Source organism: Erpetoichthys calabaricus, chromosome 13 (genome assembly GCF_900747795.2).
Source record: "Erpetoichthys calabaricus chromosome 13, fErpCal1.3, whole genome shotgun sequence".
NCBI lineage: Eukaryota > Metazoa > Chordata > Cladistia > Polypteriformes > Polypteridae > Erpetoichthys > Erpetoichthys calabaricus.
In genome coordinates, this window is record NC_041406.2 from 79,958,752 (window position 1) to 79,983,598 (window position 24,847).

General features: G+C 38.4%; 1 protein-coding gene across 2 annotated transcripts in view; it reads left to right on the top strand.

The window, feature by feature from the left end:
* The first annotated feature begins 894 nt into the window (after window positions 1-894).
* Window positions 895-24,847, top strand: part of tmem106ba (transmembrane protein 106Ba) — a 44,710-nt gene continuing 20,757 nt past the window's right edge. The window contains exons 1-3 of one of the 2 annotated variants that reach the window (XM_028817155.2): window positions 895-1,011; window positions 23,522-23,753; window positions 24,759-24,822. In XM_028817155.2, coding sequence (XP_028672988.1) covers window positions 23,528-23,753; window positions 24,759-24,822 — 290 coding nt within the window. In that variant the 5' untranslated portion in view covers window positions 895-1,011; window positions 23,522-23,527. Of the gene's footprint in view, window positions 1,012-2,086; window positions 2,154-23,521; window positions 23,754-24,758; window positions 24,823-24,847 lie in introns of those variants that run through there. The other variant, XM_028817156.2, reaches the window with a different exon arrangement.

A 24,847-nucleotide genomic window follows, 5' to 3' on the forward strand; every position in this document is an offset into this window, starting at 1 on the left:
TTTGAAAAATCCATCACTGCATGAAAAAGTCTAGAATCCACCACATGCCATGGGTGGCTGTCACTTACTGGCCTCAAACTACATGCTGGCAGACAGCAGGAGGCTGGCACAGAGGCAGAAGTGGTGGGGGCAATGTTGCTGGTGGTGGTCCTTTATCTGGTCTTGGTGGGATGATGGTTCTGAGAAGAGAGGAGGAGGAGGGAGGAAGCTGCTGTCCTTATTTGGTCTCTCCATCAAACATAGAGCTGGTTGAAGTGCCTCCATCATGATCCTGGTTTTAATAATAATAATAATTCTTTGCATTTATATAGCGCTTTTCTCACTACTCAAAGCGCTCAGCAATTGCAGGTTAAGGGCCCTGGATTTGTTCCTGCCTTGCGCCCTGTGTTGGCTGGGATTGGCTCCAGCAGAACCCGTGACCCTGTGTTAGGCTATAGCGGGTTGGATGATAGCTGGCTGGATAATGATTTACTGAAGTTGTACGTCAATAAGTAGCATAAGTAAAATTTGTCAGTTTCAGAACACAAATAAAAATAAATTTAGCTTGATTTGAAATATTGCTGCTTTAAGGTCTGGCGAAAACTATTAACCTCATATAGGTAGTGCAGCTGAGTTTGCTTTTTATAGTCTGAGTCACTCAATGTAATCTACTCCGTAGTAATCTGCCTACTACCATTGTTTCTTTTTATAGTTGTTTAAATCACTAATAACGCCTCATTGCGTGTGTCTTTGAGCAAATATTTATCACAAGATAATGATAAAACAAATCCAACTACAAACACAACGCCCAACGGTTAACTCCTGGAAACCTTAATCCTCAGAACTGCTGATAAAACAAGCTTTGTCTCGGGAATCACCCAGGCTCCGTTAAGAGGGCGGGGCGCGGGATTACGTCATCTTGTGTTTTGCATATGATTCGCGTGGAGGATAGGAAGAAAACTCGAGTGGGTAAACTGAAAGGGAGCTCCAGGAAAGTGTCGTGCAAGGACTGCATTTAGACAGCAGTTTGGGGTAAGAATATTATAGCTTACTGATCAGTATGTCGTTGGAAGACTAGAATGAGAAATGGTTGTTTACGAAGCTGAACTATTTTCTGCTTCAGTAACCCAAATGCCATTGGCAGAACCACGAAGGGTCTATGCAACCCTTTCTGACAGCCGTGCGGCCTGGCAGAGCTGCGACTTACTGCTATTGTTTTCTTGTGTGTTTGTGTTAAATGTTTTATAATGGAAACGTGGCGCTTAGTACAGTACATGTCAGGATATCAAATAGGGCACCCAGAACATCCTTTTTACGTATAATAAATGCGTGGTAATAAGGGTAGGAACAAAAGTGGGCATATTTGAATGACAGTACCCGGTTATGTAAATCGAGGAGGACACAGTGCATTTTGTTTGAGGCCGATTGTTTACATTTGGTATTACATAGTGTTATTTTTCAAAAATATATTGTGGCATATTTAAAATGGCAGCAGTTTCAATATACAGTAGTAAACATAATCTGCGGCATGTTCGATAGCTGGTGGTGCCGATTTAAGTGATTTAAATGTTGTGTACACCTAACAGTTTATTAAATTGTTCCATAAAATTTGTTTTTAAACGAGACAAGACGAGACAGCCTCGCGATTGAGTATTTTAATGTTCATGTCTTCTGCTTTTTCTTCTGCATTTACGTGCTTTGCGTGCAGACTCGGCTTATCTTGAAGGAATGGATTTGGCCTGTGGATACTGTGCGGTGGAGTAATTTCAAGAAGAAAAATCAGCTTTTCCTTTAGAATTACCTTAAAATGATCATCTCATTAGTTTCATCGCTCTCTTTTTCACACTCACTTTTTTGATTTTTTTTTTTTTGTTACTAACGTTACTTAATAGTATCGACACATTGAATATTTTGACTACCTCAAACGGAGCTGTTAAAATTATTTTCAACCTACTTTTGTTTTAAATAAAGTGATAGTGCCCAGTACAAGTGACGTCTAGTTTTCCTAAATAATTATTTGAGGAAGAGGGTTCAGAACATGGATGGCAAGAGTACAGACATCGAAATTGTATATCTTGTTTTTTTGTGGTGCATGATGTCCTATCATGTTCGGACACAGTTACATATAAACATACCGTACACACCGGCTCCTGTGCGAAATCAACGTTATTCAGGTAAGTGCTTGAGCGTTGCTCATTCAATACAGGGTCAATCCACGTGGAAACATCAGTCATTCCGGTTAAGTACCTCCAATTTTCTTCATACTTTATGGAAATAATGTTGTAACCTAAAAGTAGTGTGCACAATTTTAGTTCGTATCTTTGTTAGTGTCAATGTATGGAGGCTTTAAAAAGTTAATGTAGCACTAATACAGTATATAAAAAGAAAAAAAAAAACTACTAATAAATCACAATGTCCAATAAGGTTGTAAACTGTCAAGGCTAGATGCATGGAATGGTCAGGGTTTATTCTTTAATATTACTTGACATTAAATTTTAAAATAGTTGGTTCACAGTTAAGTATCTGCCTATTTATGGCTTGCTGAAATTTGTATAAAAAGTTTTATTCATGCTGTAGAGAAACTTTAGCCCTCTATATCTCAACACTAAACCACATAAGATCTTTCAGATTTTGTTAGATATTATTCCTGTTATAGTTCTTCTTTAGCAACAAGGTGCCCATCTGAAGAAGTCAAACGTTTTGATTTATGAGGCATTAAAAATGGAAAAAATTATTTCATGTTTATATTTCTATGTATATTGGCCAAGTATGGCAAAGTCTGCCCTAAAAAGAATTATACTACTGGAAAGGACTTGCTTTACTTAGCAAATATACAAAAGCTAAAGTTGGTACTGTACCTTGAACCAAACTGTATTTACTAAGGTATCAAACATGCGATATTGGAATACAAAGAAGTATGCAAGGAACAGTGAGGCATACTACTTATAGTCGCAGACCCATGTAATACAATTTTAAAAAAATGTATCCCTGTGTTGGCTGGGATTGGCTCCAGCAGACCCCCGTGACCCTGTGTTAGGATATAGCGGGTTGGATAATGGATGGATGGATGAATTCATGTGTGTGTTTTATGAATAAATAGTCAGTGTTTATATTCTGCCATATTCTGCTGAAACCAGTTCTATAGTTTAATCAAGCTGCAAAGAAGTGTCTAATGTACTTTAGGACTGCACAGATGTCCTTTTCCACATCATTTGGAAGTTTAAAATATGAAATTGAGGATATGCAGAAGAGGAAACCAACAAATATCCTCTCTCATGGGCCAACTGTAAGCCTTAGAGGGACCATGAAGATTCATAAATTGTGCATCTTATTTCTCCTCTGATGTTGCACAAATTTTGCCAAGTCTACTGTTGGTCATAGACATACACAGCATATTTCCCAGGAATTGTATCAGTTTGGCGTGAGTGGTTGTGTCATGTTCCAGGAATGGTGGCTGACATTTTTTTCTACTCTGTGACACTACATCCTTACCCACCCAGATGAAATGCATGTTATTGATAATTTGCTGTAAGGTACCAAGTTCATAATTTGTGCATTTACTAATTAAACCATGCTGTTTCCAGTACTGTGTTTCTTTCTGTGGTAGAATTTGCATATATGGGTAATGTGCATTTGAAATATAGATGTAAAATTATTTTTTCTATTTTTAATGCCTTGTGAATCAGAAAGTTTGATTTCTTTGGGACAGGCATGTATTTGCTAAATAAGAATTATAACATGAGTAATACCCATCAAAATTTGAAAGATCTAAAGTTGCTGTAAAGTATGGAAAATGTTACTTTTTTTTATACAATATTCCACATGCCATAAATTGGCAGATATGCAACAATGGACAGACTATTTTAGATGTTACAGACATCTAATACTATATAACAAACCCTGAAAATGTAATGCATCTAGCATTAACAGTTCAAAAGTTACAAGTTATGGAACATTGCCACTTTTAGTAGCATTCATTTTACAGTAAAATGGGGGCCATACTCCCTTTTTAAAGCCTCCATATCTCAGAAACTAGTGAACATACAAGCCTAAAATTTAGCACACTGGTTATTAGGCATGAGTACATAATTTTCATCAAGTATGAAGCAAACTGGAGATGGTTGGGAGCATTTTCTAAAATTTGTTGATTTGCCATGTATTAACTCGTACATGTTAAATGAAGGGCATTCATAAAAAGGTGAGAGTAGGGACATCAAGGTTGTTTTCATTCTTCAAAAGTAAATGAAAATTCAGGAACAAACAGTAACAAGTAATCTTGGGATGGATACTTTTTGAATGTACACTTATATGTAATGTTGAATCTTTTATACTAAATTTCTGTTTTAAGGATTTGTGTTTTATGTAGACCGATATAAAGATATTTTACATTGTTCCACCAAAGTGAAAAGTAGCAGAAAATATGAACACTTTTGCATATTCACTTTTGAAAATTGAAAACTGTTTATTTAATATTATGTCAATAACTGAGACAACATTGTAAAGACTGACGTGTAGTACTTGTAGTTTGCTACTCATCTCACTAGTGGCTAATTGAGTTTTCTTTTATCAATAGCTTAACAGAAATTAAAAAGAAGGAAAAACCTGTTACTGGTTTCTACTGAACTATTTAAAAATCCTTTGATACTACTTAGTTGTTTGCATTAAACTATCCTATTTTGTGCCATTTTTTGTGACCTATGCAGATGGCTATTTTAGTTTAAATTAGATGTATTTGGCCTTTATGATTTACTTTGTATTTTACATGTTAGTAAAATTAATGTAACAACAAATGTCATTTAACATACTGTATATACATACTGTACCTGCAGATTTCTTGTACTTTTTAGTTTAATATCAAAAGACACTTTGATAAATTAGCAGCCAAATATCAGATTAGTAGATGGGATAAACATACTTCTGATGCATTGGTTAGGACTCCTTCTGGTTCAGGCCCTGTATCTGACACTCTATGACACCGTGCTCCACCTGTGACAAACACACATGTAAAAAGTTGTACTGGGTCCTGATTTTGGAATCGGCCTTGGCTAAAGGCGTTTCCCAGATATACAAAAAGTATATCTTGAATTCAGAAAGTATTCACACTTCTTCACTTTTTGCACACTTTTATTGTGTTGTAGATTTAATTTTAAAACTGATGTGGTCATTATTCTGCATATTTGACCTTAATGTGATGATCAGTATTTTAGTAATAATGTCATACTTGATCAGTACATTGAGTGTAAGTTTAAAAAATAAACTAACAGTGATGGCAAGTCATTTTTATTTTAATATTTTGAACAAATTGTTTTACTGCTTAGATTTACAGTTAAATTCATATGATTCTAATTCTAAGTGACTGAGTCTTGTGTGCATTAGCCACCAATACATGGTTTAGATTCAGTAATTTAATTTGTAAAATATTAGAATCACACAAATTATATAAACACCTACATATACAACAACTTTACGTATTTTGGAGGCATGAACATTCTTCGACTTTTGTATACAGGAAAGGCTTCTAGCTACAGTACTTGCAAAGGCAAAGCTATAGCTTTTAGACAGTGTTAGAGACAACACAATTCATCACAGGTTTTGTAACACTTTTTTTATTCCCAAAAGAACATTCAAGATAAAAAGCTGACTTTAGAAAAAATTTAAGTAATAAAATTTGGAATTATGTTCATATACCTTTCTTACTAATTACGTGAAAATAGCATATATAACTTGAATGGTCTAAAATTCCTGAGAAGTTAAAAATCAAATAATTCAAAATGTAAAATTCAAGTGTGTGTAGTTTTTGTTGAAATGCATTTACTTTGAACTCTCCACAGTGTAATTAGTGTTTTTTGAGAACTGCTTGCCTTCACTCCACTGACCATTCAGTTTTTCAACTAGCTGCTATATTAAAGTGTCAGCAAATCACACTTTAAATATATTTTTGACTTCATCTGTAGTATATCATTTTTATTTTTTGCTTTTTTTCTCCTGTTTGTAGTTGTAGACTTGATTGTTATTTTTGCTGTCCTATTTTGTTTTTGTGCTGGAATGTCTGTTGCAGCTCACAGTTTGTTAAATAAAATTTAGAGCAAGTAGTTTTTGTCTATGACTAATTCTGTGTCATGTTTAAAACTGAAGACTTTATAGAAGTGTTTTTTGTTTGTTTCTAAGTTGTTACTTGTGATTCTGTATTGACTTTTGATCTGAAATTATTATTAAAAATAATTTATTTGCCTAGACAAGTACAGTGTACATGACCATATGACTGGAGTTTGTTGATTTCTTTTATTGTCTTTAGTGAGTTGTAACTGGTACTCAGTTTTCTGTTCTCACCATCAGAAAGATGTTCATGTAAAGTTAACTGTTTAAAATAGCTCATTATAAATGAAACAGTAGAAATGGGTAAACCAGATGATCCTCATTTGACATTTACTGCAAAGTAACGTGTACCTAAATCTAATTGGAGTCTGAAAGAGAGATAAATTGAAAAATAATTTATGTTGCCATCAATCAGACTTCGTGAGTACTTTGAATTGCACTATATGATTGTTAACACAGTAACAATATTTGATCTGCAACATTTATTGTATGTTTTTGTGGTAGTGTATGTTGATTAGTGATGAGTGAATCCTGTGGAGTTTGCTTTGTGTTCAGGATCTTTGTCAAACTCTGTGAAATGCATTGATGTCAATGAGGAGGAACTGTGGAACTGAGAAAACTTTGAGTGGCTTATAATGGTGCAATGGTGTTTTAACTGTTTGAGCTAGATAAGCATCTGCCAACTATGCCAGACTGATTATTGTGGCCAAAAATGTAATCTAAGCTGTGAGTCAGCAGTCCAAACCACTGCGCCACAAAAAATGCAGATGGAATGATAACCACAAATAAAATGCAACAAAATCACACAAAACTAGCAATAAGTAAAATTTTATAATAACTAGGGGGCTTCACCCCCTGCTCGCTTCGCTCGCCAACCCCCGTGTTTGGTTTTCCGGATACACACTTTTAAGATTTTTTTTCCTTGAATTGTTGCTATTTCATTAGTTTCACTTTTATTTCATAACTTCTGTAAAAACAATATTTGTAATCTTGCGAGTCCCACTATGCTGAATCTTTTTAATGAGGTCAGAATAGGTTTCTCTGTTTGGAATTTCATCACAGACAAAACGATCTACATCATCAGCAGTTAATAATTTTTTTTTTACAAAGTAAAAAAGTAAGTAGAGTTCTGCATTGGACTCCTGTCTGTAAAGTCGTGCTATTTTCCTCTCACAGTTCCAAAAGTACATGGGGTTACCAAGGTGATACCCCAGCTTTTTTCTAGGTTTTTGTACTAGGGCTAGACAGAACGTTTTTGACTCCTGGGGTAAATGTAGCTTTTTAAATAAGTAGACAGATAAATATATATACATGAACAAAGTAACCAATAAATGCATGTGCGGTTAACTCCATTTTTGAAATTCTCAAGATTCTTTATTTGTCATATGCATAGTTATACAGGACAACATGCAGTGAAATGCATCCTGATCCGCTTATCAAAAACTGTGCAAAGTTAGAAGAATATCAGTTAGATTAACAAAAAGTCATAGATTGAAAGGTAACAGTATAGTAGAACATAATAAATAAGTACAATTATGTGAATAAAATAGAATTATTTATTAAGGTGCAATAGTGTAGTAATTATTGTGCAAAACCAAAGTTAGACTGGTGCATAGTTAAGTAAGGCAGTTTGTTTGTTTGCGCTACTGCGATCTTTACTTTCTTTTTTTATATTTTCTCATTTTCGTACTTTCATATTCTTTAACTTTCTCCACGTGTGTATAGTGCCGTTTGGTTTTTTTTTTTTTTTTTTTTTTTTTTTTGAGCCTTTCTAATTTCACTGGTTTTATAGTCTCTAACCTGCTCTGCATGTGTTTAGTGCCAACGTTTGTAAATGTCTTTATGAAGTTCTACTTTCTTTTACTCATTGTCTTTTAATTCTGAGCCGGATTGGACGTGCTTTTTTTTTTTTAATTCTCTTGTTCCGGGCTGATAATTTCTTTCCTTATTTTCTGAATTTGCACCTCGATTATTCTTTTTTGCTCTTTTTTTCTGTCCGGTGTATTTGAGTCTCTCTTCTCCGCGCTGCTCTCTTCTTCGTTTAGATGTCGACATTTAATTTATAACGTACTGTCCTTATACGCTTTATATGCGCTGAGAGCCCTGGATCTGTGTGTGCTCAAATCCTTCACAAGACTGAATATTTTGCTGCCTATTGTCCTATTTGATAGATTATAAGTAGGGCGTGTCTTTATTCTCGCGGTTCTTTAAAATGTCTTAGGAGATTATCACATATCGTAGCCTTGCATTTGCTTTCCGTTCCAGGATTTTCTTTTATATATAGAGAGATATATCATTGGACTCGCAGAGATCCAATCTTGGGGTACACATTAGTTGTGCAAGAAAATGCTGGAGTGAGAGTGACACATTCCATTGTCTGAAGTCACGGCACAGGGTGTAGTTGGAATGTCTTTTTTTGTTTCTGATCTCTGTGCAAATGCTTTGCACTTTTTCTTCTATGAAGAAAACAACTCTTCGTAAACAGTAATAAGTCTTTCGTTATTATATCACAGGGTCACATGTGTTTTATTTTGTGGAGAAGGGAGAGGGTTAAGTCTTGCTTTGGATTGTATTATTAATTATGTTTGCCCATTAGCCAGGTGGAGCACAACACACTGCGATCAGTGTTATATATCTGGTGGTAGTATTCAGTCAGCTAATATACCCCTCAAATGAAAAAGTTTTTTTTAAAAGCAGGAAGAGTAGAAGGCTGGAGTACATTTGGATAATGACAGGTGATATTTTTGAAACCCAGGGCATTAGATTCCCTCTTCAGTGAAATATTTGTTGGCATTGTCATTATAATTAGTTTGCTGAAATTTTAGCTCAATTATTGCTTCTATAATTTCTTGAACTAAAGTAATTTGAATCTGCTTTTAATGTTACATGGGGATAAATTGGTGTTTTTTATCTTAGCTTTTGGGGTATTCATTATCAACATCATGATTTTCACTCTGCTTTTCCTGACATTCTGGTTATTCAAGAAGTTATGTATTAATTAACATAATTAGCTTCAGCTTTTCAGTATTGTTTGCCCTGATGTCTCTCAGTATTGTTTGTACTGATGTCTCCTCTGTTAGTTGTTTGTGCCATTGTCATGTAACATTTAGAGCATTTACAGGAAAAAAGGTGAAGTAATAGAAAAATAACAAAAGAGTTAAGCATTTAAAACAATGTCAAAAATACAAAGATTTAAAAAATGTCTATAAATGTAAATACTAGACTTCTAGGAGTGCAGAAGAAAAGAAAAAAAGACCAGTTAATGAAGCAATAAGATGAAGTGGAGGCAAGATAAGTTGATTGATTGTGAAACTGACTGGAACCAAAACCTGTAGCCGCAGTGGGTCAACTAGAGAAAAATCTAACAACTGTACAGTGAGGAACATAAGTATTTGAACACCCTGCGATTTTGCAAGTTCACCCACTTAGAAATCATAGAGGGGTCTGAAATTCACATTGTAGGTGCACTCCCACTGTATATATACAATTATTTGCAAACAAAACAATGAAAAGTAATTCTAAACATATAATATGTACACCACAAAAGCTACCACCATGTAATGTACAGTCCAGAAAATCTTACTGTAAATGATGGGTATGGACCCTGAAGTGCAAAAACAATTACTTGAACAAAAGATGTGATGGAATTTCTACTTTCTAAACTGCTTCCCGAGTATAGATGGATAATGTGATACAGAACTATCACCAGTGTCCAGAAGGTGTATAATCTTCTTTGGGGCACCTCTTTCATGAAGAGCAACTGAAGACAGGAATGAGAGACATGTCCACCACACCATCCCTGTATCTGACTGTAATCCTCTTCTGCTGAGATAGATAGTACAACAAGGTTTTCTTGCTGCTGATGATCAAGTGCATGGAAACTGAAAAAGTCAAAAAGTCCCGCCATATCCATCCATTATCCAATCCGCTATATCCTAACTACAGGGTCACGGGGGTCTGCTAGAGCCAATCCCAGCCAACACAGGGCACAACGCAGGAAACAAAAGGGTGCCAGTCCACCGCAGCCCACCATATCCTTATCTGATACTTTTATATATACAGTGCCTGCATTTACAAACTACAGTTCTCACAAGCCCCACTGCATCTGTGTAATCCTGTTTTACCATTTATTTACAAGGTAGTGTACTATACAGTAAACCCACAAGTCACTCCAATGCAAAAATGGTATTTTTACATACACAAAGGTGTCTTCTTTGAAATAAATCAGATATTTCCATGTTGTTGGCTCTTTCATTTTTAAAGTATGTGATTTTCACACATGAGGCAAGCAGCGTGACACAGCTTAGTTATACCTGCTTTTATCAAATATTCTACGTACATTGAGCCACATACAGTGAAAGGCTTATTACCTTTGGATAAGTGAGACTAAGAGCATTCTAATGATGTATAGTTGTCTATGATTGGTTATTGTACTACGTCACAGCTGCGCGTAAATGGCAACAAGTATAATGCCTATGTAACTGCTCATCTTTATGCACTGTTATGCATCATTATGCACAAAACTTGAGTCAAATTCTGAGCAAAGTTTTGACTTTATTGAGAAAGACATATTTGATGAAGTACTTGAAGCTATTCTTGATTTGTAAGTACTGCTTAGAATGATTTTTATGGGTTCGATTACCATACCCAGAGGCTGTCTGCTGCATGTTTTTCTTGTTAGTATACTGATGAACAGTTATTATGCTGTACTTGTGCCTCATGATCTTTCACACAAAGACCCACAACTCTCCTCCCACTCATTTTTTTTTTTTTTTTATCCCATTTCTAATCGTGCTTGCTTCATCCCTGGCTCCCCCACCAATACCTACCCCAGGAAGGGGTAAATGAGTGCAATTACAAAAAGGAAACAAAATTGAACAGCGGTGGAGAATGTTGGAGGGTTGCAGGAATTGCAATTAGAAATGGGATATGAAGTCTTGCAAAGCCGTGTCAATCCCTTCGGTGGGAAAAATGTGGCAGATTATACTGTAAACAAGTCTCGTATGCTAGCAAAGTGGTGACACCATCCTGCAGCTCAAAAATGGCTGAGAAACATTGGTTTACAGTAGGTGTATGTGTCTGGATAAGAAGCTCTGTGCTCACTGCTGTCTGTTTCCTGCCCTGTTACCCAGAGATACCATCAAAGGCATTGTTCACACTTCCCTAACCCAGCACTGGAAGAAATTGGTATGAAATGTATGTATGTACTTAGTTTATTCCAAATGTAAAATGCAAGAAAAAAGCAACACCACCAAAAAAATAAAGAAACAAACCTTTGTGGGGCAACTGCAAAAGAAGGCAGGAGAAGATGGGTGAACTGCAACACAAAAACCTCAATCTCGTGTACAAAAAGTCAGCTTCCTCTGTGTTGAATGGTAAACAAAATTGTTTCAAGGACTGGCATGAAAATAATTTTGAAAGTAAAGGTTTGGATGAGTACATAATGTATATAGTTACAAATTGTTTACTTGTTGCTTTAGAGTTATTTAAAGTGTATGTGTGTGTGTATATGTATATTTTCACTTCAGATAATTATAAAAGAACTTCAGCCAATACTAAATAATGACAACACGCTGAGAGATGTATTCCTAGAACCTTCCCTCCTGGCATACAGACAACCACCAAACCTGCAGCAACTAATGGTAATGGATAATGGTACATCTCCCTGCCTACAGAAAAGACATAGAACATGTGCTCATATTTATAATACAGATTATGTAATTCTACTACACTGCCGACAAGAACATTGCATAAAGGGATCATTTTCCTGCAGATCATTTAATGTGGTCTACCTAATTCTTTGTATGAAATGTCCAAACACTGCACTCTATGTGGGAGAAACTGTAAAAACACTCTGCCAAAGAATGAATTTACACAAGCATAGTCACAGTGCTTAAGGGCAACTTCAAGACACAGCAAGAGAGAAAGAAATAGGAAGTTAAACTGATGCTAAAAGTTGAGACATTACAACCTAGTTTAAACAGAGACAAGAGCTTTATTACCAGATATGAGGATTCAAAATATCTTTATTGTCATTGTAACAAATACAGTGAAATTAGGTGCAGTCCCTGCGGTGTCAAAATGTAAATAAATATACAGGTGCTGGTCATAAAATTAGAATATCATGACAAAAGTTGATTTATTTCAGTAATTCCATTCAAAAAGTGAAACTTGTATATTAGATTCATTCATTACACACAGACTGATGTATTTCAAATGTTTATTTCTTTTAATGTTAATGATTATAACTGACAACTAATGAAAGTCCCAAATTCAGTATCTCGGAAAATTAGAATATCAATTAAGACCAATGCAAAAAAAGGATTTTTAGAAATGTTGGCCAACTGAAAGGTATGAACATGAAAAGTATGAGCATGTACAGCACTCAATATTTAGTTGGGGCTCCTTTGGCCTGGATTACTGCAGCAATGCAGCGTGGCATGGAGTTGATCAGTCTGTGGCACTGCTCAGGTGTTATGAGAGCCCATGTTGCTCTGATAGTGGCCTTCAGCTCTTCTGAATTGTTGGGTCTGGCGTATTGCATCTTCCTCTTCAGAATACCCCATAGATTTTCTATGGGGTTAAGGTCAGGCGAGTTTGCTGGCCAATCAAGAACAGGGATACCATGGTCCTTAAACCAGGTACTGGAAGCTTTGGCACTGTGTGCAAGTGCCAGGTCCTGTTGGAAAATGAAATTTGCATCTCCATAAAGTTCGTCAGCAGCAGGAAGCATGAAGTGCTCTAAAACTTCCTGGTAGACTGCTGCGTTGACCTTGGACCTCAGAACACAATGGACCAACACCAGCAGATGACATGGCACCCCAAACCATCACTGACTGTGGAAACTTTACACTGGACCTCACGCAACGTGGATTCTGTGCCTCTCCTCTCTTCCTCCAGACTCTGGGACCTTGATTTCCAAAGGAAATGCAAAATTTATTTTCATCAGAGAACATAGCTTTGGACCACTCAGCAGCAGTCCAGTCCTTTTTGTCTTTAGCCCAGGCGAGACGCTTCTGACACTGTCTGTTATTCAAGAGTGGCTTGACACAAGGAATGCGACAGCTGAAACCCATGTCTTGCATACGTCAGTGCGTGGTGGTTCTTGAAGCACTGACTCCAGCTGCAGTCCACTCTTTGTGAATCTCCCCCACATTTTTGAATGGGTTTTGTTTCATAATCCTCTCCAGGGTGCGGTTATCCCTATTGCTTGTACACTTTTTTCTACCACATCTTGTCCTTCCCTTCGCCTGTCTATTAATGTGCTGGACACAGAGCTCTGTGAACAGCCAGCCTCTTTAGCAATGACCTTTTGTGTCTTGCCCTCCTTGTGCAAGGTGTCAATGGTCGTCTTTTGGACAACTGTCAAGTCAGCAGTCTTCCCCATGATTGTGTAGCCTACAGAACTAGACTGAGAGACCATTTAAAGGCTTTTGCAGCTGTTTTGAGTTAATTAGCTGATTAGAGTGTGCCACCAGGTGTCTTCAATATTGAACCTTTTCACAATATTCTAATTTTCCGAGATACTGAATTTGGGACTTTCATTAGTTGTCAGTTATAATCATCAACATTAAAATAAATAAACATTTGAAATACATCAGTCTGTGTGTAATGAATGAATGTAATATACAAGTTTCACTTTTTGAATGAAATTACTGAAATAAATCAACTTTGTCATGATATTCTAATTTTATGACCAGCACCTGTAATTAAAAAAGGACAAGAAAGGATAAGAAGAAATAAAGTAGAACACAAACATTCAACATAAGACCTTAATTGCACATGAACACTATTGCACTGCTGCATTGGAGGTGATTAGGTGGCATTCAGTGCCCTAATAGCAACAGGGTAGAAAGTGTTATTCAGTCTATTAGTCTTGTTTTGATGCTTCTATATCTTTTGCCTGATGGCAACAGTTGGAATGTGTCATGAGTGGGATGTGAGGAGTCTAATAAGATATTTTCTGCTTTCCTGAGGCAGCGAGAGCTATGCAGCTCATCCAGAGAGGGTAAAGCGCAGCCGATGATCTGCTGGGCAGTCTTTACGATCCACTGAATTGTTTTCCTCTGTGCTGTTGTGCAGCTGGAAAACCACACACACAGGCAGTAGCACAGGATACTCTCAATAGAGTAGCGATAGAAGGACACCAGCAGTTTTTGGGGGATGTTATTTTTCCTGAGGACTCTCAGGAAATAAAGTCTCTGCTGAGCCTTCTTTGCCAGCTCAGCTTAGTTCACACACCAGGACAGGTCTTCCATGATGTGGACTCACAGGAAACGGAAGTCTGACACCCTCTCCACACAGTCCCCTCTGATGTAGAGTGGTTTGATGTCTCTTTTCTTTTTTCTGAAGTCCACAATGAGCTCCTTGGTCTTAATTGTGTTCAGGAGCAGGTTGTTGTCACTGCACCATGCTGTCAGCCGCTCCACTTCGTCCCTGTAGGCGGACTCATCCTCCCACCTCAGTGGTGTCGTCTGCAAATTTGTGTTGTGTTGATGTGGTGGGTGGGGGCGCAGTCATGTGTGTACAGCGTGAAGAGCAGAGGGCTCAGCACATAGCCCTGAGGAGTGCTGATGCTGATGGCCGAAGAGATGTGAGAGCCCACCCTAACCCTTTGTGTACGGTCTGTCAGGAAGTCTTTAATCCATATACAGGTGGAATACAGGAGTCCCAGGGCTAGCAGCTTGCACACCAATCTGTGATGGAGGATGGTGTTAAAAGCAGAGCTAAAATCAATAAAGAGGAGACGTGCGTAGCTCCCCTGGTACTCCAGATGGGACAGGGTAGCATGGAGAGCAGCAGCAACAGTGTCCTCAGTAGACCTGTTAGCCCTGTAAGCAAATTGGTGGGCATCAAAGGTGGGAGGGATGAAGGACATGATATGACTCCGGACCAGTCTCTCAAAACACTTCATCAACAACAGGGTGAGCGCTACTGGCCGATAGTCATTCAGGCAGGTTATGGGCGATTTTTTTGGTAAAGGGAGTAAGATGGAGGATTTCAGACATGGAGGAACAGAGGCCTGGGACAGTGACAGGTTAAAGATCTTTGTAAAGACCCCAGCCAGCTGCTCTGCACAGCTCCTCAACACACATCCAGGGAAACCGGCGGGACCTGCTGCCTTCCTAGGATTGACAGCCTAGAACGAGCGTCTCGCCTCGGGTTCCTCCACCCTAAGGGAGGGGGTGATGTTGTTGTGAACTGTGTGTAACAGCTGCCTCTAGTAGTTCCATCTCAAAGCGAGCAAAGAAGTGGCTCAGCTCCTCTGCCATTGAGGTGTCACCTTAAGCAGCTCCATGGCTGGTCCTGTAGTTGGTGAAGTGCTGGACTCCCTGTCAAACCTACCTGCTGTTATTACTGGCCAGGTGCTCCTCAATCCTTCTCCTGTAGTCCCTCTTAGCCTTTCTGATGCCTCTCTTCAGGTTGGACCGTGTTATGCTGTAAAGAGCCATGTCACTGCACCTAAAGGCAGTGTTCCTTTCCTTTAGCAGCTGCTGAACCTCTCTTGTCATCCAGGGCTTCTGGTTTGGATAGACACGGATACGTTTCTCCACTGTGACAGCGTCAATGCAGGTTTTGATGTAACACAATACACTATCGGTATAGAGTTCCAGGTCTGGACTTTCAAAAATGTCCCAGTTAGTCCTGTTGAAGCAGTCCTGCAGCTACAGAGAGGCATCATCAGGCCAGATTGTGATGGATCTTGTGGTGGTGGCGGAGAGAAGTGTATGCAGGAATCATCAACAGTGACATGTGGTCAGACTGGGCCAGGTGTGGAAGCTGTTTAGCTCTGTAGCCCAGCTTGATGTTTGAATAGACCTTGTCTAGTGTGTTGGTTCCTCTAGTAGCACACTTTTTATGTGCTGGTGGAGTTTGGGGAGCACTGCTTTTAAATCCACGTGATTAAAGTCCCCTGCGATAATGAACACTGCATCAGGGTAAAGGCTGTGTTGGCTGCTGATGCTGCTGTATAAATGTCTCAGAGCCAAGTTAGCATTAGCAGCTGGTGGTATGTAAACAACAGTGATCATTACCACATTGAACTCCTGTGGTAAATAGATAGGTCTACATTTCACAGTCATATACTCCAAGTCAGGGGAGCAATGGCTATCCACTATCACTGCATTCGTGCACCAGTTATTATTGATGTACACACACACACACTCCCATCCATCCATCCATTTTCCAACCCGCTGAATCCGAACACAGGGTCACGGGTCTGCTGGTGCCAATCCCAGCCAACACAGGGCACAAGGCAGGAACCAATCCTGGGCAGGGTGCCAACCCACCGCAGGACACACAAACACACCCACACACCAAGCACACACTAGGGCCAATTTAGAATCGCCAATCCACCTAACCAGCATGTCTTTGGACTGTGGGAGGAAACCGGAGCGCCCGGAGGAAACCCACGCAGACACGGGGAGAACATGCAAACTCCACGCAGGGAGGACCCGGGAAGCGAATCCAGGTCTCCCTACTGCGAGGCAGCAGCGCTACCCACTGCGCCAGCGTGCCGCCCCACACACTCCCTCCTTTGCTTTTACCAGAGTCTCTAGTCCTGTCGTAGTGCCGCGATGTATAGCCTGTTAGCTCAATAGCCAAGTCCGGTATGCATGAATGGAGCCAGGTTTCCGTGAACACAAACAAGCTACTGTCTTTGATCATGCGGTCTGATGCAACCTGAAGCCTCAGTTCATCCATCTTGTTGACAATAGATCTGGCTTTAGCGAGGAAAAGGCTTGGAAGTGGAGGTTTGTGAGTGTGTCTCTGTAGTCTAGCTAGCGTGCCGGCCCTGCATCCTCGCTTCTGCTTCCTCTCTCTGCGCCGCCTTTGTCGCCGGCAACTGGGATGGTAATCCACGGGGAGCCGGGTGTCCTGGCTATATCCACCGGAACGCTGTGTGAGTGAATGAATTCCGCCTTAACACTCCCCTCACAGCAGACTCCGATCTTAAGAAGATCATCTCGGTTGTAGTATATGTTCGCCCAACGAACTAAAATCAACACACACACAAAACAAAACTCCGAAGGGGAGAGCACCGAGCCACTGCAACTACAATTAGGTCCATAAATATTTGGACAGAGATGACTTTTTACTAATTTTGAATTTTAAATGAATTATGAATTTTAAGTGAAACAACTCGGATGCAGTTGAAGTGCAGACTTTCAGCTTTAATTTGGTGGGGTGAACAAAACGATTGCATAAAAATGTGAGGCAACTAAAGCATTTTTTAACACAATCCCTTAATTTCAGGGGCTCAAAAGTAATTGGACAAATTAAATAACTGGAAATAAAATGTTTATTTCTAATACTTGGTTTAAAAAACCCTTTGCTGGCAATGACAGCCTGAAGTCTTGAACTCATGGACATCACCATATGCTGGGTTTCCTCCTTTTTAATGCTCTGCCAGGCCTTTTCTGCAGCGGCTTTCAGTTACTGTTTGTTTGTGGGCCTTTCTGTCTGAAGTTTAGTCTTCAACAAGTGAAACCCATGCTCAAATGGGTTAAGATCAGGTGACTGACTTGGCCATTCAAGAATTTTCCACTTCTTTGCTTTAATAAACTCCTGGGTTGCTTTGGCTGAATGTTTTAGGTCATTGTCCATCTGTATCATGAAACGCCGCCCAATCAATTTGACTGCATTTAGCTGGATTTGAGCAGACAGTATGTCTCTGAACACCTCAGAATTCATTCGACTGCTTCTGTCCTGTGTCACATCAATCAATAAACACTAGTGTCCCAGTGCCACTGGCAGCCATGCACGCCCAAGCCATCACACTGCCTCCACCGTGTTTTACAGATGATATGGTATGCTTTGGATATTGAGCTGTTCCATGCCTTCTCCATACTTTTTTTTGCCATCATTCTGGTAGAGGTTGATCTTGGTTTCATCTGTTCAAAGAATGTTTTTCCAGAACTGTGCTGGCTTTTTTAGATGTTCTTTAGCAAAGTCCAATCTAGCCTTTCTATTCTTGAGGCTTATGAGTGGCTTGCACCTTGCAGTGCACCCTCTGTATTTACTTTCATGCAGTCTTCTCTTTATGGTAGACTTGGATATCGATACGCCTACCCCCTGGAGAGTGTTGTTCACTTGGTTGGCTGTTGTGAAGGGGTTTCTCTTCACCATGGAAATGATTCTGCGATCATCCATCACTGTTGTCTTCCGTGGACGTCCAGGTCTTTTTGCGTTGCTGAGTTCACCAGTGCTTGCTTTCTTTCTCAGGATGTACCAAACTGTAGATTTTGCCACTCGTAATATCGTAGCAATTTCTTGGATGGGTTTTTTCTGTTTTCGCAGCTTAAGGATGGCTTCTTTCACCTGCATGGAGAGCTCCTTTGACCGCATGTTGTCTGTTCACAGCAAAATCTTCCACATGTAAGCACCACACCTCAAATCAACTCCAGGCCTTTTATTTGCTTAATTGATAATGACATAACGACGGACTTTCCCACACCTGCCCATGAAATAGCCTTTGAGTCAATTATCCAATTACTTTTGAGCCCCTGAAATGACGGGATTGTGTTAAAAAAATGCTTTAGTTGCCTCACATTTTTATGCAATCGTTTTGTTCACCCCATTGAATTAAAGCTGAAAGTCTGCACTTGAACTGCATCTGAGTTGTTTCATTTAAAATTCATTGTGGTAATGTACAGAACCAAACTTAGAAAAACGTTGTCTCTGTCCAAAAATTTATGGACCTAACTGTATGTGCGCCACGATGTTATGTTTAAAAAAAAATTGACTTAGACAATTTGACTACAGGTCCACATTGTATGAGAAACTCATCAAAAACTTCAAATGAGTTTGTTGGACAATTAAATTATCAAAAGGTCTTGACTATACATTGTTCTCCTTTCCTGCTAAATTAATCTTAGGCTGGAGAGGTCTGTTCACTTTTTACATTGAAGGATGATCCACTTAAAGGTTTTCCATTGCTGTCTTTGTCCTTGTGTTAATAAAACATCCATAAAAACACAGGCAACTCCAGTTTGTGTATTATAACCTGCCTGAAGAAGGAGACTGAGGTGCTGCAAAAGCTTGCATATTGTAATCTGTTACCCAATAAAGTATGTACAGGTACTCGTCGATTTACGACCGCAATTGGTTCAGACTGACTGGTTGTAAGTTGATCTGGACGTAAGTCGGCCTATGTTAAATTAAGGTAAGAATATTAGACTGGGTAATGATATTGTAATCATCTTAAAGTAATATTTTATCAACATTTTCTTACTTTCTAAGACAAACACAGCATACTACAGTACAATTTGTTTAATATGTGGAAAACGTACAAAATAAGAAATGCTGTACTGTACATTTAATTCCTGGCACCACTGGTGCTTGGCTGCGGGTTGTCGATATCGCCTTCATCAGGCGAGGCTGCGGACGGGGTGATGGGAGGAGTTGCTCTTTTCATAAACATAGTGAGCTTCGTCTAAATTGTTTTTTTTTTCTCTTCATACATTTCGCAATAAGGACGAAGTGTGTCGCGTGCCATCCGTTCAATCCTTGCAAATCGTTCAGTATTATACTGTTTCCAAAAGTCGCGTAGTGATAGTTCCGGGTCGGCATCTATTGCAGCTATGGCTTGGGCGAAGGTGGTTCTGAGATAGTTTGCCTTTATTGTAGCAATCACACATTGGTCCATCGGTTGAATAAGTGGAGTAGTGTTTGGGGGCAAAAAAAACACTTTCACATTGGGCTAGAGATCAGCTAAGTGACGTGGATGTCCAGGCGCATTATCGAGCAACAGTAAAATTTTGAAGGGAATTCCTCTCTCCAAACAGTACTCACGCACTTGATGAATGAAACAATTACTGAACCAATCCTCAAATAAAGCCTGGTTCATCCAGGCATTACGGTTTGACCTATAATAAACTGGCAAAGTGTGCTTGTTCACATTCTTAAATGCATGTGGATTTTTGGAATGATAAATTAAGAAGGGCTTCAGCTTGAACCCCGCGATATTCCCGCCAAGCAGCAGAGTCAGTCTATCCTAGTGTGCTTTAAATCCTGGCATGCTTTTGGCTTTTTTGTGGATGTAAGTGTGTCCTGGCATCTGCTTCCAATATAACCCTGTTTCATCCACATTAAAAATCTGCTCTGCGAGATAACCCTCAGCCTTAATTATTTCGTTTAAACTATCTACAAACTTACTAGCTCCTTCCTCATCCGCACTTGCTGCTTCTCCAGTCACTCGAACATTATGCAACTGGAATCTTTTCTTAAACCAACCAGTACTTGCCACAAATTCTTGACTGAAGTCTTCTCCGGCACATTCCTTTAAAGTCGCAAACAGGCTTCTAGCCTTCGACTGTACTGTAAAGAGGCTTAACAGCGTCCACTTTTGAATCTGATCTTCCATCCAAATGTTTAACAATTTTTCCATTTCATGGATGGGCCCGGTACGTTGCTTCGTAATCACTGTTGATCGCAAAGGTGCAGAACCTTTCACAGCTTCACAAATTCTATTTTTGTCCTTTAAAATAGTTGACACAGTAGAGTGTGATAACTTCATATCACATGCGATCGCATTCACTTTCTTTCCTCCTTTATACTGTTTTATTATCATCATTTTGGTGTCTAGATCAATGGCCTTTCTTTCCTTTTTGGCAGGCTGAGGAGTGCACAGAGACAATTTCCTCTTGGTAGACATGTTGGGGTTATATTATTATCGAAAATTGCCAAAACAACAAGACACAAACACAAATGGGGCAACACTGCTGAGTATATTTTTACTGCTGCGTAGCGAGACTTGAGAGTGCGGGAAACTGGCGCTGCCAACAGCTGGCGGGGGAAACTGTCGAACGCGTCGTAAAGTCGAACAGTCGTAACTTGCATAGGTCGTACGTCGACGAGTACCTGTAATTTTGCTTGACTTCTCATTGCATGTTAAAAATATAACTGCAACTGCACTACCTGTTTTGAGAGATTGTTTAGGTGCAGAAGACTAAATGTTCTAAGCAGGGATACTGTGCTTCCAAAAAGGGAGACACCTTCTGCCAAAAATTATAACTTTGCAATGCTAGGAGATATGACATCCAAACTTGATATAATGATAGCTGACAGATTGGGGCACAAATGAAAATCAGTTCCAGTGTTGTGCATCATAAAATGTCTAGGTTATATACTGCAAAATCCAGGTTTTTGGAGAGAAATCCCTAAAGCATCAAAATACTTTTTTGTGTTTTATTTAGTTGATATTGGTGTAAACAAAGGTTTTTAATTATATAAATGCTTACTTTTAAGAATTTGAAGTGTTGTTGCTAGTACTCGATACTCTTCAGCCAGTTGAAGCTCCCTTGTTACAAAGTTGTTTTGCTATTTTTTATGTAATTTAGGTGCATTAATGCCAAAAACACTTTGTGCATAAGAGGTTAAAGCTACAGACTCTGTTTTTACAACCCATGTATATATATCGTGAGTATAGTTACTGACATATAACTAACATTAAACAGGACATACAATACAAAAAAAACTGTATATGACAAAACTACAAACTACTATGCTGCAATTCTCAATATTTGCACGCAGTACTTCTTTATATTCCTTGCTTTGTACCCCTATAAATACAAGATATCACCAATATTCTAATAACCCAATTGTGCTTCACTCAATCAGAATATGGAACCAATGTAGGAAGTATTTTAAGATAGAGAAGCTTTTGTCTGTGCCACCTCTGCACGAGAACCACCTTTTCCCACCCTCTCAAACGTAAGCAGTTTTTAATACCTGGAAAACATCTGGGATTAAATCACTTAGAGATCTGTACATAGACGTTTTTGCATTCTACGAACAATTACATTTCAAATTTAACTTACCAGCAACACACTTCTTTCACTACCTTCAAATTCGAAACTTTATTAAACAGAACCTGTCCAATTTTCCTCACCTCCCACCTACCTCTATATCAGAAAAAATATTGCTCAGTCATGAGGACTCGGACAGCATTTCTGTAATATATAAAACTATTTTACAGTCCCTCCCTTTCAAAGATTCAAGAGAAAAGTGGGAAAAGGATCTCTTACTCAATATTTCAGAAAAGGAGTGGAAAGAAATAATCAATGCACAGAATTCACTCGAGCTCTATATGCACAAAGCACGCAAAGCATAGAATTATTCAACTTAAAATTATATATCGAGCGCATCTCTCTCATTTAAAATTGTCCAAAATGTTTCCAGGGCAAGATCCAACCTGCGAATGCTGCAATCTAGCTCCGGCCTTACTGGGTCACATGTTTTGGACCTGCACCAAATTTAACATAATTTTGGACCAAAGTCTTCAAATGCCTTTCAGACAGTTTGGATGTCACAATCCCTCCTAATCCACTAACAGCTGTGTTTGGTGTATTTCCAGACAGGCTTAAAGTAGAGAAGGACAAACAAACTGTAATTGCCTTTACTAAACTATTGGCACGTAGACTTATCTTGCTCAATTGGAAGAATCCGAACTCTCCTTTTCTAAGTCAGGGGGTAACTGATGTTATATACTATTTGAAACTGGAAAAAATCAAACTTGCACTTAGGTCCTGCCAGATTTTGTATAGATCCTCTAATCAATAATATTTTAGAATAAGCATTTAAATTGGGGAAGCAGGTTCTCTCCCCTGTTTTACTCCATTTATCTCCATTTATTATTTTATCTATTCATTTGTCTTTACTAGCATAAAGTTTTACACTACTGGCCTAGCTCTCTTTCTCAGAGGTGGGGGTTGATTTGTTTTGAACCTTTTTCTTTTTGTAAAACTTGAGTTATGTGTATGGAATGTTATTTGATTTTAAAAAATTCAATAAAATTAAAATATATAATATATAATATATTTGCACGCTGACCCATGTATTTTGACAATTTTTTCTTCAGTGCTGTTGTTTCCTAGTATGCTTCTAGTCACTTGTTGTATTTGTCCCTTCTCTTTCTCTTATTCAACACATCATCATATTTGCCCCCCTGTGCAGTCCAATCTATATTGATCATTACAAAGGTCTTCTTATTACATTCACTTTGATGTCAGCCTAGAGTGTCTAAACCTCTTGTGGAGTCTCTTTGTTACTCATGTAGGAGTAGTAGTTTGGCATAAAGTTTGGCCAACTTTCTTCTTTAACAGCAGTGTTTTTTTTTTTTTTTTAACCTAACTTTGCCTTACCTCTTTGCTTTTGCTCCTTACTATTTATGTAACCTGTTTTTTCCTTTTCATTCCAATGCCTTATGAAGGACCGCACAGCTGAAACATCGAGTCTCGTCACATTTTATTTTCATTGTGAAAATAACCTTTACCTTTTGTTGTTTTTTTTTTTTTTTTTAAAGCTTTGTAACTATTTAAATATCAGAGTTGGTGATCTCACCACACAATCAGTTTATGCTGGATTAAACATTATATCTGATTGTTTTATTCTGTTATCTTTTTTTAAAGCCAGTATTAACATATTATTTTTTTATTTATTTTAGAAAGTCATGGGGAAGTCATTTTCTCACTTACCACTGCATAATTTTAAAGATGAGTACCATGATAACCGCACACATCATTCTGATGTTTTGGAAAGAAATGGAATAGTACAGCCCGATTCACACTGTGAAGATGGCAGAAATGGTGATGTGTCCCAGTTCCCTTATGTGGAGTTTACTGGGCGAGATAGTGTAACTTGTCCCACATGTCAAGGAACTGGTCGAATTCCACGAGGTGAACACTTTTATTTTTATTTTATATACATGTAAATTATGTTTTATAGAGAACACCTATAAACTTGTGTGTAGTGATTATTTTTTATTACAATTGCTTGATTTATTTCTTGATCATCTAAAATGGTGAAAAATATTTACGAAAAACATTATCCTGCCCTGCATTTTTTTCATGAGTCACCACTTGGGGTTTACAGAAAACTTCTACACTTCATCAAGTGGGATTGAAATTGGATGGATGGAAAATCACTATCTTATCCACTAAGCTAAACTTATCATGTGTCTTTGTGTAGAGCGTATATTTCACTGCTAATACAAAAGGTTATCACCTTGATGTTTGTTAAGTGTGCCTTTTTAAGCTCTGCATGGATCCTATAAACTGGAACTCAGGGTCATACCACTAAAAATTTGTCTGGTGTGTTGAAGAATTAACCTGCTTGTATATACACTCCAAGAGAAGGGGTTGGGGAACAGTTATCAGACAACTTTATTTTGCCTCACAGTGTGGAAGGCATTAAATTGCTGCTTTAAACATGATCTGGAGCTTTGGCTGTAAATGGGAGTCAGTTAATTGGAAAGTCTTTGGCAGTGCCACGTGTTGTGCCAAAATTACATTCTTTTGGGTTGATACTCTGTGGAAAGGGTTATTATTAGTATGTAAGAGATTATTAGGACAGCCAAGATATCATGAAATCTGATTCATCTAATTTCATTCTCAAACCCATCCAAATATTGGTCACAGAAATTTGGAAACTATCCCAATAGCACCGGGAAATGGCTGGAACATGTAGCCTACTCAAGTACATACCCACAATCGCAGGGCTAATTTGAACAATGATCAATATAAATTAAAAATATCCTATCTATCTGCCTGCCTGCTTTGTTAATTTTGAAAAACAAATCTGTTTGTACAGAGAAAATAAAACATTTTTTTTGACAGCATCTTTTGAAAAACTGATCTTTATGCAATCAATCTATAAATGTTGTTTTTTTCTGTTTGCATTAGGCCAGGAAAATCAACTTGTTGCTTTAATCCCATACAGCGACCAGAGGCTTAGGCCTAGGAGAACGTAAGTAAACTAATATTTAGTGTTG